Genomic DNA, 13,306 nt, shown 5'->3' with positions numbered 1-13,306 from the left:
GTTGGTTTACATTGAAGACAACTGAAGGAACTCTAAAATAATTACCTGTCTGGAGTTTTTTTGTTTATTTAGACAGTGACTTTTCAAACAGGAAAAAAATTCTGTCACTAGCAGATAAACAAAAGAGCAAATCTCTGACTACTCAGGTATCCGGGATGATATTAAACCTACACAACCTACCTAAACATAGGAGCTCTAACACTCTAAAATCAGGCTATACATCAAGTTTGTGACTTGTAGAATTATATCACAACAGTAAACTTGTAGAAGCATTTCTTGTCATCCAGCACTATCCATTTCCTGATTACATGCATTGTCTAACTTTCTGTTGAGAAGTTAAATCAAGGAAGTTGCTAGCCTACATGTGCTCTAGGGGAAACTGCTCAAGTATCTGTAGTATCAAAAACATTACTAATAACATAATGCTGAATGTTGTTTCACATATGAAATTATTAGTGGTATGGTTACTAAGTTTGCACCAGCAACGATTCACTTGTTTTAGGCAATTTCACCCTTCTTTGTCATGGAGTTGGCATATATAAGCCCCACACATTGGGGATGCAAGGAGGCTTGCTCCCCCAGCAAAAAACTCAAATTAATGTTTTTCACCCTCCTGAATTTTGAGTATTTTTTTCATCCTTTTGGCTCGGCAGCTTTCAGGAAGTTGCCATTTCATAGTAGAAACAAAAATTAAATAACTACTGAAACAAAAGGAAATCTTGTCTGATTTAGTGTTTACCATTAAATAACAAAATAACAAGGTTACTGGTGATAATAGGCAGGTAACAATTATTTTGAAAGCATTTATCAAACTTAGAGTTTCAAATGGAAAACAAATTCATTAAACCATATCAAACAGTATTGTTATATTAACTGATCCCAGACTTTTTGCACACTTAAGGAAGTAACATAATATTACTCCCCAAATCTTTTGACTGTACCAGTGATATGAAATAACAGTCTAGTATTACATACAGAATATCTGTCTATTCTAACGCATATTAGCAATGTGGAAATTTGGCAGCTTACAGATAGAAATATACTGCTGAGACTTCAACTAGTATAAATAAGAAATGCAGTAATGCTAAAAGATCCCAGTATTGAAGAAATGGTTCTAACCAATGTTTTATTATATCTGTTAGCTTTTGGCTGTATATCTAGCACAATATTCAGCATGCTAGCCATTGACAACATTACTGTCACAAAAACGCTCAATTTTTAAGCCTTAAGCATACTATCAGTAGTGTTAAAGGAAATAAAATACAAAATAGTAATGTATTTGCTTGCTGTCATGGTGCATGGGGAAATATGGCAACAACAGTTGGGACGCATTAATGATTTTTATAACAAGTCCTGGAGGGCTGGACAGCAGTTCAGATGTCCGTCCAGTGTTTTTATCTTATGAAATCAGACAGGGTTGTGTCTAATCCCCCACCACTCCTATTCGCCAAGGGTATGTAGCAAAGACATAACAGTTATTGGGTGGCGCAGACAAATGTCCAGAGTTCACTGCAGGTTCTACATGAAACGTTGGGAGGTCCTGAGTACAGCAGATGATATTGTACCTTTTCATACAGTTTGACCTCATTACTGATCATCTTTCACTGTCGGGGAATGGATGTTCAAGTGGTCCGTTAGTAAGTTTTCTGGAGATGCAAAGTCATTATTTGCAGGGTGGACTGAAGCATCTTATAAGTAAATGAATAAATAAATTGTAAAACAATAAATATATAGATAACACATTTTAGTCAAATAAACCAATCATACTACAACAATATCTGAACAATATGAAAGAAAATAACTACAAAAAGAAGAGAAGGGCGACAGGAAGCGGGTTTTATCCCCTGTAATACAGACAAAAGTGAGGAACACTAATATCATGCACTAATAACAATGAGGTGCACTGCCATGCCAGAAACCTTCTAGTTTTTTAACTTTCATTTTTTTTACTAAAGACCTGTATCTTACCTGATGGATGCATTTCCCTTCTTTCCATCTTGATTCATTCTGGAATTAAGCTCTTCTGTACTGATAATGTTAATAAAGTGTGAATTAGTCACATTTCAGAGCAATATATAATGTGAAAACAGTTTGTTGTTAAATAAATTCTGTGGCTAAGAGATAACATACCTGCTACAGTGACTAATTATGCATGTTTACAAAGTGTTTAGGCATACCGCTCAGCTGTCCAGATTTTTGACTCATATCTTTAGTCTGCTCCTCATAAAATTTTTGTTTTTCTGGATTTTTATGACAAATCCGTGAGGAATGACTTCACTGAATAACGACAGGCATTTGAGTTTCCGTCTTCATATCCCTCAGAAAATACATGGTAACACAAGACCTTTTATTCTAGCAACTTTCAGTTTAAAAGAACGATATTAAAATGTGTCCTTATTTTTGGGGCTTTGTTCCTCCCTTATCTTTGCTTTGTCCACATTTTTTGTGCTAAAAGGCTGAGAGCTATTAGTCTATACATGATGATTACATGAGAAATTAGAAGCTTAACTCAGGTATTTCCCATTCAGTGCTCTTAAGTTTTCTTTCTTGTGTTGAAACTTTAGGTATAACAGTATTAGTTTTAAATGCATGAAACATAGTTATCTTCAAAATTATTTTTGTGAATGTGATAATGCAGATTTGTCTAGACTGATTACATCACAAAAAACATACTAAACTGTTAAAAAACTACAAAAATGTGCCATAGCCAAGCATTACAACTGACTGAAGGCTTCACTATTCATCCTGGCTTGCAGCCAGCAGTTCAAAAAGTGGACTCCAAATGGAGTATTGTGAGCAGTTAATGAAGTTTGACAGCCTATAGCAAGCCACAAGGTGGATTATTTTTATTTTCTATTTTTATTGATCCTTTGTTGACCTGGTTAGTCTCACTAGGCTAGTGGCCTCTTTACAGAGGACATTTGGGGTACTATATGTACTTCTAGGGAAAATTTGGCCAGTGGATTGAAGGACTTCTACTATTTTCAGTAAGGTTCTATGTAATCTTTTATATTCACCTCAGCTACCAGCAACTCAGGCAGATGAGGCCACGGTTTAACATCTCATCTGAAGGACACTCAGGAGGGCAGTACCCCCCATGCTGCACTGCAGTGCAAGACATCCATCTATCTGGGGTGGGAATAGAACCCACAGCCTTCTGCGCCAAAGATGAGTGTGCTAGCTGTCGAACCAATGACACTGCCGAAGTGCTTTAGTGCAGACCTCACTCTTGCAGAATGCAGTTCCTCCAGTAATCAGAAGAGATGACATCAGACAAGCTATATGACTAGTGGAGAAGCTTGTCTACATATGGGAAGGATGTTGTTAACATTTAAAAAAATACTAGTAAAGAAGTCATGTCAGTAACTGTAGCAGCACACAGTAGCTACAGAAAAATTTCTAGAGTCTTTTACTTGCACACCATGCACATTTCTGTATGAGACATTTTGGCCAGGTTCTGCTCTTAGTGCAAACAGCCTGCACTGAAAAGCAAGTTATTTATGTTCAACTGTATTATAGTTCTGAAATGCAGATGACAACTCTTTATTGTACTCAGTCACAGCTATGACTTGTGGCTAATTATGTTTATAGAGTCCTACTTTATACTGAAGTTTATTCAATATATTTTAATATGCTTTTCAAATTATCTTGGCTTTTGTTCAGGGACTTATAGTGACATCCCATGCATGTCCATTCAGTTATCTGAAGGGGTGAAAGCTAGGCAGTATTGTATTTGACCTGTCATCTTAGTGGGAAAAAGTTTTTTGCCCGACCCACAATCCCTTCTGCTAACAAACAGCATGCAACAACACAAATGTCTGGTGAATACATGTACTTCTAATCTTGCTTTTCACTGAAAATATCTGAATGAACCCTGGCTCAGTAACTTGTCTGGTGGGGACCTTTTTATTTGAACAGTGAGTTGTCATGGAGAAAAAGAAATTCAATCACCATCACTTAGAAAGAAATGGTGAACTCTGTCTGTTCCAAATAAACTGGCTGTCACTTAGGTAAATACGTGAACACAGAGCACCTGTCCGACAAAAAGGAGCTCTCCAGCTTTACAATGAGGCCGTATACTGAGTTTTTGATTTGTAGAAGTCCATCACAACAGTAAGCGTAAAAAAAGCTGTTCTTCTATTCTAGTAACACCTATTTTCTGACTATGCTTGCTGTTTTATTCCTCAGTGAGAATTTGGATCAATAAATTAGATAACTACTGAAAAAATAGGACATCTTGCCTGTGTTACTGGTTACTGTTAAAAAGTGGAAAACACAATGCTATTTGTGATGATAGGCAAGCAACAATTATTGTGAAAAGGTTTAACAAAAACATCAAATTCAAGTGGAAAACTAATTCATCAAAGCTTAGGAAACAGTACTCATATGTTGACTGACTGAGACTTTAAAGATTTAAGGAATAATACAGCATTAGTCTGTACTTCTTTTGGTTTTGTTGTGATCAGTAATTGTAGTATATTATGTACAGAATGTCAGCCAGTTGTAAAGCCTATCAGTAATATGGAAATTTAGCAGCTAATGATTTTATATATATATATATATATATATATACATATTTATTGATTAGACTTCAGCTGATATATTCACAGTTGAATATTTAACAATGGATTAGATTTTACAATGTGTGCATACCCTCAGTGATCAAATTACATTGTTTCTGTTTTTTTGTATCCATAGTGGTCAAACCTTCTTTAAACATGATCCAGAAATGCAGCAAAGCTAAAACATTCTAGTGATGGGGAAACTGTTTCAAACCCACGTTTTGCTACATCTGCTACCTCTTATGTATATGTATATATATATATATATATATATATATATATATATATATATATATATATATATATATATACATGTATATATATATATATATATATATATATATATATATATATATATATATATATATATCTATATATATATATATATCTATATATATATATATATATATATATATATATATATATATATATATATATATATATATATATATATCTATGGGTCTACCTGAGAACACCGACATGCCAAAACACAGACAACGAAATAACCGACATGAAAAAAACAAAAGAAAAAAGAAAGTTCAAAAACAGGAAACTTCACATGCCCGACAAACCAAAATCCGGACAGTCAACAAAACAAATACCTTTCACGAAACAAACACACAACACAAGCACACCGAAAACCTTACAAACCTACACTAAACCTTACATACACAACTATCTATGCACTAACCTTAACCCAAACCCTAACCCTAAGGTCTGTCACTATCGCACACTTACCTTACCCGCACCCTAACCCTAACTCACTTAATCCGCCCCTAACCCTTAACTCTGTCACTACTGCACACTTACCTTACCCGCACCCTAACCCTAACTCACTTAATCCGCCCCTAACCCTCAAGTCCGTCACTATCGCACACTTACCTTACTTGCACCCTAATCCTAACTCACTTAATCCGCCCCTAACCCTTAACTCTGTCACTACTGCACACTTACCTTACCCGCACCCTAACCCTAACTCACTTAATCCGCCCCTAACTCTCAAGTCCGTCACTATCGCACACTTACCTTACTCGCACCCTAATCCTAATTCACTTAACCCGCCCCTAAACCTAAAGTCCATCAGTATCGCACACTTACCTGACCTGCACCTTACCCTAACGTCTGTCACTATCATACACTTACCTTAGCCACACCTTGACCCTAACATCCGTCCCTATCGCACACTTACCTTAACATGTTGGTGTTTTCAGCATCGGGATTCTCAACTGTCAGTCTTCCCTGTTGTCGATCTTCCGGTGTTGGTGTTCTCATTGTTGGCGTTGTGGAATTTCAGCGTTTTCAGGTATACCCATATATATATATATATATATATATATATATATATATATATATATATATATATATATATATATATATACACACATATATATAAAACTTAGGGACACAAGCAATTGGCACCATTTTTTGCCACAAAAAATGAATTCATTTCTGACCCTTAATATACTGTCAATAGTGTCAGCAGAAATAAAAAATACAAAGTAACAACATATTTGATAAGTCTGAACGCATATAGACAAATATTGTGACAACAACTGGGACACAGTACTAATTATACTATAAGTTGGAGGTCCAGATGGGAGGTGACTGAACACTGCTGCCTGTAAAAGGGGTCGGGTTTTGTAATCCCCATTTCCCACCACTGTTCTCTACCAGGGTTGTACAACAGACATATAATGGTTACTGGAAGGCACTGACAAATGCTCAGAGTTCATGGGAGGAAATACATGAAAGGCAGGGAAGTCCTGCGTACAGCACATAACAGTGTACCCTTTTGTGCATTATGACTGTTCACTGACCCATCACTCACTGTAAGGGAATGAATGTCTATGTGGGGTTTTAGTAAGTGCTCTAGAGATGTAAGTTCATTAGGTGGAGGGGGGGGGGCAATGAAATATGCCATAAGTGAATAAATGAATCATAAATACATGTTTACAGATAGGAATAAAATGCAGTCAAATAATTAAATCATAATTCTATAATAAGTATTTCTACAAAATTAAACAATATACCTAAATTAAAATGAGAACTGAGACAGAAAATGGATTTTGTCTCATGTATTTTTAATACAACTAAGGACATCAGGATCAGTAATGCCTTATTCTAAAACTAAGCAGTGCCATTATGTAGTCTGAAAGCTTCTAATATTTTATGTTTCATTTGTCACTAAAGGCCTCACTCTTACCTGATGTATGTTTTGTCCTTATTTCTACCTTGATCCATTCCAGAATCAAATTTCTCTTGTCTGTAAATTTTGATAAAGTGCAAATTGGTCGCATTTCAGAACAGTATAGGGGGTTGGGAGGGTGGCCTAATGGTTAAGGTATTTGCCTTACAAACACAAGATGTGGGGTTTGAGTTTCACAAGGGATAATTGGCTAGGCTTAAAATGGCTTGCAAGGGTAGTTAGCTTAGTACTAATCTATGAACCTATTTATCTGTGAGCCTATACAATGTGACAATACTTTACTGTCAAATAAATAATTCTTTGACTAGGAGAGAAATACAATTTTTTTCGACAGTGGCTAACTTATAAGCTGATTAGACTTATTAGTCATTAATACTGTAAATACATAACAAACTAGAAACTTAATTCAGATATTTCCATCTTGGTGCACTTAAATTTTCTTTGAAGTGTTGCAGCTTTAAATATGTGCCACCACTTAATAGTACATTTTTGTTAGTTTTAAGTGTATTAAACTGAGATACTTTCCTTTAAAGTCTTTTTGTACATGCAATAAACGTTTGTCTGCATTGATTTGTAACAAGAGAAATAAAGTGTTCTAACTGATCGCAACTGAAATAATTGAACAACCACCCCCAAAAAAATTGCTGCACTCCCTCACTAGCCCTGTTACTTATTTTTACCAACTCTAAAATCACACTAGTTGGGGAAGGTAAAATTCACAATCCACACTGTATCACAATATCGCACATGAAAAGACCTTCAATTTACAGTCTTTCCATATTACGTCACTTTACTGGTCTTTTCACAATTTGAACAAGTGAACATTTCAACACATGCATGACACATATAAATATACATGTCTCTCTCTCTCTCTATATATATATATATATATATATATATGTATACACATACACATAGATACTTACAAGTATATGTATATATGGGTCTACCTAAGAAGATCAAAAACCCATATCATCAAATCTGACATGACCGAGACGAGATGAACAAAATGACAGAAGTGCAAAAACTTAAAAGAATAAACTCCACAAAACTGAAAACAGCCACCGAAGTTTTGCCACCATATCACACGATTCTTACACATCAAAAACATGACACAACAGTCCTGGACCATAAAAATAGTACTGTAATGTCTTTGCATGGGAACTATGCCCCCCCTGCACCCCCCACACCCCCTGAAAATTAAATATACCAACTCAGAGATCGCACTACATTGAAGAAAAGTGTAAACACCCATGGCACGCCTACATCTTCTCAAGAACCTCAATCTTCCATCTAACTTTTCAGTTTCCATACCGAAATTTTCCTCCTGACTACACAGGTCTCAGTCTCAAGTATTCAGATTTGGGAATATTTTTTTTTACTATGTCTTGGATAACAATGGAGGCCCTAAGCAATGCATTCCTAGTAAATGGCTTTCTCTACAGTGAAGTACACATTGAATCATCCAGTTACTTTGTAACAGTCACATCCAAAAAATCAACAGTAAAAAGATCATATTTCAGAACAAATTTCAAACTAAATGAAGTATGAGTCATATAAGTAATACATTCCTTCAATAATGTGACAGTCCCATTGCAGATCAACCAGCAATCATCGAGGTATCGTTGTCACATTTTCATATGCCAGCTCTACTCTCTCCTGCTTCCTTCCAGCTTCCATTTTCATCACCTTTAACTACATCTTTTCTTCCACAGTTCCACTCCAGTTTGTTAGCTCAACTACTTTCTAATGCCCTTAATCTGGGCTCTCCTTTTCCAGTATACTCCCTGTAACATCAGTTCCTCTCACACAGATCCTACCTTTCTAACCTGTAGCTAGTTGCTTTGCTGATAGTTTTCCTCTCTCTAACTTCTTGTCCTTGTTTCTACCCTCTCTTGTCCCTCCCTCGCCTACTCCTCCCCCCCTACCCCCCCCAAATTCCACACACACCCCCCCACACTTATACCATATACTTACCACTCCTTACTTCCTCTCCAACCTCAGAACTCCACCCCTTCCTCTTCCTATTTTCTCCTCCCACTTTCACACAAACACCACACTTCCTATCACCTCCTCCTTCTCTATACCTCTATATTGCTCATCTCTACCTCAACATGCCTGGTCAATCCAAACAACCCAAATTCTCTCTACTTAACTCGACTTCTCTCAATTCACTTTTATTTATCGATATACATACCCTAACACACACCTCCTCCTCCTCCTCCCAATAAATCCATAAATTCCAAATCTCCATGCCTGGCTACTCCATAACAAACAACATAATACTAGCTCACCTTCAGCTAAATAAAACATAAATCTATATATATAGCCTCTATATTCCCCTGGAGACAATGTCCCAATATAGACCAACAAAAGACTTTCACTAGTGGAGATTTTTTACTGGGGGTTTAGTATCCCACCCCACAACTACCCGACAGTGGAATCCTCGTTCTCTCTCCCTTACTAGCTTCTCACACTTACTTAACCACCCGTGTCATAAAAACTTTAACCCTTCTCTGCCACACTTCTACCACTAGAAAATGCAATAAGAGATAAAGCCTGGACACAATTCCAGAAGAACAAATCTACATCTAACCTTAATGCATACAAGACTCTTAACTCAGTGAAAAAGCTTATCTCAGCAGACCGTCGCACCTACTTGTCCAACTTCAAGACAACCATAGTACCAACCCACAAAAATTCTTAAAACCTGGTACCACAGAAAACCCTAAAGACTCTGATCTTGCTACTCAATTTAATACTTTTTCATTGACTCTATTTCCAAACTGACCTCTTCTTTTTCAAATAACAATCTGCCTTTTTCATTAAACCTATACCCACATCTACTATAAGAAAACTCCTACAGAAACTAAAACCATGCACCAATGCCCTGATAACATTCCCCATTCTTCCTCAGCATACTATCAGCATCCTAATCAACCGCTCTATCCAGGAAGGTCTTGTTCCTGAAATCTGGAAAAAGCCTACATCATTCCCCTGCACAAAGGTGGAAATAATACTAACATTTCCACCACTATTCTCTCTCCCATTTCAAAGATCCTAGAGAAATGTATCCACCTTCAACTCCTCCCTATCTCTTAGACAACAACCCCAGCATGGCTTCAGACCACATCATCCTCCTTTCCTTCCTTGAAACTGTGAATAAAGCTAGAGATTCTGGCCTCACTGTCTCTCATAACCTACTCCTTACTAAACTAACTAACCTAAACCTCTCCCCTTCCCTCAAATGGTTCACCAGCTATCTCTCAAGCAGGCAACAAGCTGTCATATGGAAAAAGGCCACCTCCTCTTTCTGCACTACCCCCACTGGTGTCCCACAAGGTTCAATATTGGGCCCCCTACTTTCAACATTTTCATTAATGACTTCTACCACTCTATCCTCATGCTAAATTATCCAAATATGCAGATGATCCACAAATCATCTGTGCTGCAACCACAATACCAATTAAAACAAACTCAGGATGCTTTCTCTACCACAGAACTTTGGATGAAAGACAATCATCTAGCACTCAATGCTGCTAAAACTAAACTTATGATCTTTACCTCTTCTACAACCAAGACTTTCAAACTTATTCTCCATTACCAGCCAAAATACAACACCTCTTGAGCAAACTACTAGGAGTTCAAATAGATGACAGGCTCAAATTCAACTCCCACCTTCTACTAAACATAAAAAAAACCCACCAAAAACTTGGCATGCTCTATCGACACAATCGGTTCCTCACCTCTACTACTAAACTTACTCTTTCTACTTCCTTTCTCCTACCCTCCCTTCTCTATGGAGCCCTCTTCTAACAAACCTACAGTCATAAACCAAACTGTCCTCTTGTTACAATAAAATAGCCAGATTCAACAAATCCTCAACCCATCACTGTGAATCTCTTCACAAACTAAACTGGCTTGAACTTCCTAACTACCTCTCCTACACCCAGCTCACCTATGCTCATAAACTCATTTTCCAACCTTCCCTCTGTCCCTCTCTCTCCACTACCTTTAAAATGCATCACACACAAAGGCTTCTCAGATCTAACAATCAAAACCTTATAGAAGTGCACAGACCACTCCACCCCCCAGGACAATACCTCCTATCTCACTGGAACTCTTCTAGCCTCCCATCCTTTAAAAATCACTCCACTCTTATCTAACTTCCACATGGGAATGCTCCTGCTCCCATTGTTTCCTTCTCTTATATAACTCCCTACTAATATCCAGCAAAATAAAGTTTTAACTTTTGATTGAAACATTTTTTTTTACCTATGTAGTCTTCATACATTTTATGTGTGTATATCAATTTAGTCTTGCTTCATATGTAACCTATGTAATCTATGTTTGTTTAATTAACCTGTGTGTAAATCTGTATGTGGAGCTTTTCTCCCCAGGACTCCATTGAAAACGGGTTCTTCTGGCCCAATGGACTATCCTGGTTAAACAACTGCAAATAAATAAATAAATAAATAAATAATATCTATTTTGATAAAATCACTTGTTGTTCCTCAAACTCCATAAACAAATCAGCATATGTGGGTGCAAATGTGGCCCACATTGATGTTCACTTAATTTACAAATAACATTGATCCCAGAAGTAAAAAAAAACCCATAAACAAATTAGCATATGTGGGTGCAAATGTGGCCCACATTGATGTTCACTTAATTTACAAATAACATTGATCCCAGAAGTAAAAAAAAAAAAAAAATTGTAATTCAGTACAATATCCAAAAAGTACAGAAGAAATTCACTGTATTCATCAAAATATATTTTAGACACAGTCAGACAATATTTTATTGCTCCAACTACAATTTATGTGTGATATTAGTGTATAAAGATTGTCCATTAAAAGTGCAAAAAACTGCTATTATTCATAAATACATCATTCATAAATACATCATCTGTTCATTTTAAAAATTCTGTTGTCTCTTTAATACATGCTGTTACCAAATATAATACAGGTTTCAACTTGCCATCCAAAAAAAAAAAAAAACTGACAGGGGATCAGTAAGGGATACCATACCTAAAACTGTTAGTCCACCTGATACTTTATCACTCCTTTTATGAATCTTTGGTGAAACATAAATGTTCTGCATGTTCAGAAAATCTACCACCAAATTTCTGCATGCTTGATCATTAATCAAGCCTTTTGCTTTTGTTTAGCTTCTAACAGAAACATATCTACAGTAGGATCAAAATATACTGTTAAATAACTAGTAATGCCACTTAAATGACTTTGTATTTCAGTTTGATATTTGTCAGCATCCCACATAACCACTGCATCCCCTTTATCATGCTTCCCATCACCTGATAATCGACCCAGGACAACTTTCCAATAGAAGTAAATGCTGTTGTGGGATGGTCTTTTGTGTGTCTGAATAATGTATCAAGTTTTCTTCTACATTTAATATTACTAAAATGTACCACAGTCTGAGGTAAATATTAAAAACTCCACATTTCAACCACCACTGGCACAGCAGATAGTATTCTTGTCTAACAGCAAGAGGTTCTCTGGTTCATTTTTTGGCTGCGGTACCTTCAGTGTGGAGTCCGCATATCCTCCATATGTTTGTATAGGTGTTCTCTGGGTGCTCCAGTTTCCACCCACCATCCAAAAACATGCAGTAGGTGGACTGGACAATCTAAACTGGCCATAGGTGTGAAAGTGTGAATACTTGTGTGTGTAGTATGGAAGAACAACAGTGACAGGGCTAGCCACCTGGAGGTGTAAACAATGGCTCTAGATGGATTGTGAATGGATGGATGTATGGACAGACGGACGGACTGATGGATGGATGGATGGATAGATGGATGGATGGATGGATGGATGGATGGATGGATGGATGGATTTCAACCACCCTAGCATCTGGTGGTTAAGTTATTTGAACAGAAGGTGATTAGGGAACTTAATATTTGTCAACAAGATGTATTACGGACTTTCCACCATACTTTGAATAAGAAGGAAAGGGATTCATGTAAAGGTTTAAATACAAACACCAATGTTGTCATTTCAAAAGCTGAGTGTTTCTTTATTACACAAATCCTGCCAATATTTGTTTCCAAACTGTCACGGAATCAGTCCATTCATCTGCCTTTTCTTTGCAATGGCAGAAACCAAAGCAAAAAAAGCTCTTCACACTCTGGATGTGCTCCTTCAGCTCAGACATTCCCAGAAATGGGATGCAAATTTTGGATGACTGATAAGCTGTTCCATTTCCTTTGTTTTAATTAGGGAAGGACTTGCATCTAAAAAAAAAAATACCCATACCAAGTGCTTGCTAGCTGTACCATCTTTCTGGAGTCATTCAGAAAAATGTCTTCTAGCAAATGCTGTGCTCAAACCTCACTTTAGCATAGGTGTGATTGCTTCAAGAATGTCTGTACTTCAGACAGCTGTACTGTGGCCAGTTGCACTTCAATGCACAACTTCACCAAGCATTCAAGGGGCCCTCACTTCCTTAGGCTAAAGATCTTGTTTCAGGATCTCTATACTACTTACTTCTGAGGCATGCTTGACACCAGTTAAGAGAC

At 36.8% G+C, this 13,306-nt stretch overlaps 1 protein-coding gene across 6 annotated transcripts in view; it reads right to left on the bottom strand.

The window, feature by feature from the left end:
* The window catches only part of SYNE3 (spectrin repeat containing nuclear envelope family member 3), a 1,238,698-nt gene that overhangs the window by 424,370 nt on the left and 801,022 nt on the right, over positions 1-13,306 (bottom strand). For 4 of the 6 annotated variants that reach the window (XM_044074612.1, XM_044074615.1, XM_044074616.1 and 1 more), the window contains one exon: positions 1,969-2,028. The exons of the other annotated variants lie outside the window; for them this stretch is intronic. In XM_044074612.1, the coding sequence (XP_043930547.1) occupies positions 1,969-2,028 (60 nt within the window). The remainder of the gene's footprint in view (positions 1-1,968; positions 2,029-13,306) is intronic. 6 annotated transcript variants of the gene reach the window in all.

Source organism: Protopterus annectens, chromosome 6.part0, assembly GCF_019279795.1.
Source record: "Protopterus annectens isolate FY-2018-M chromosome 6.part0, PAN1.0, whole genome shotgun sequence".
NCBI classification, from domain to species: Eukaryota; Metazoa; Chordata; order Ceratodontiformes; family Protopteridae; genus Protopterus; species Protopterus annectens.
The sequence above is the reverse complement of the archived record's forward strand: the minus strand, read 5'-3'. Positions and strand labels throughout refer to the sequence as shown.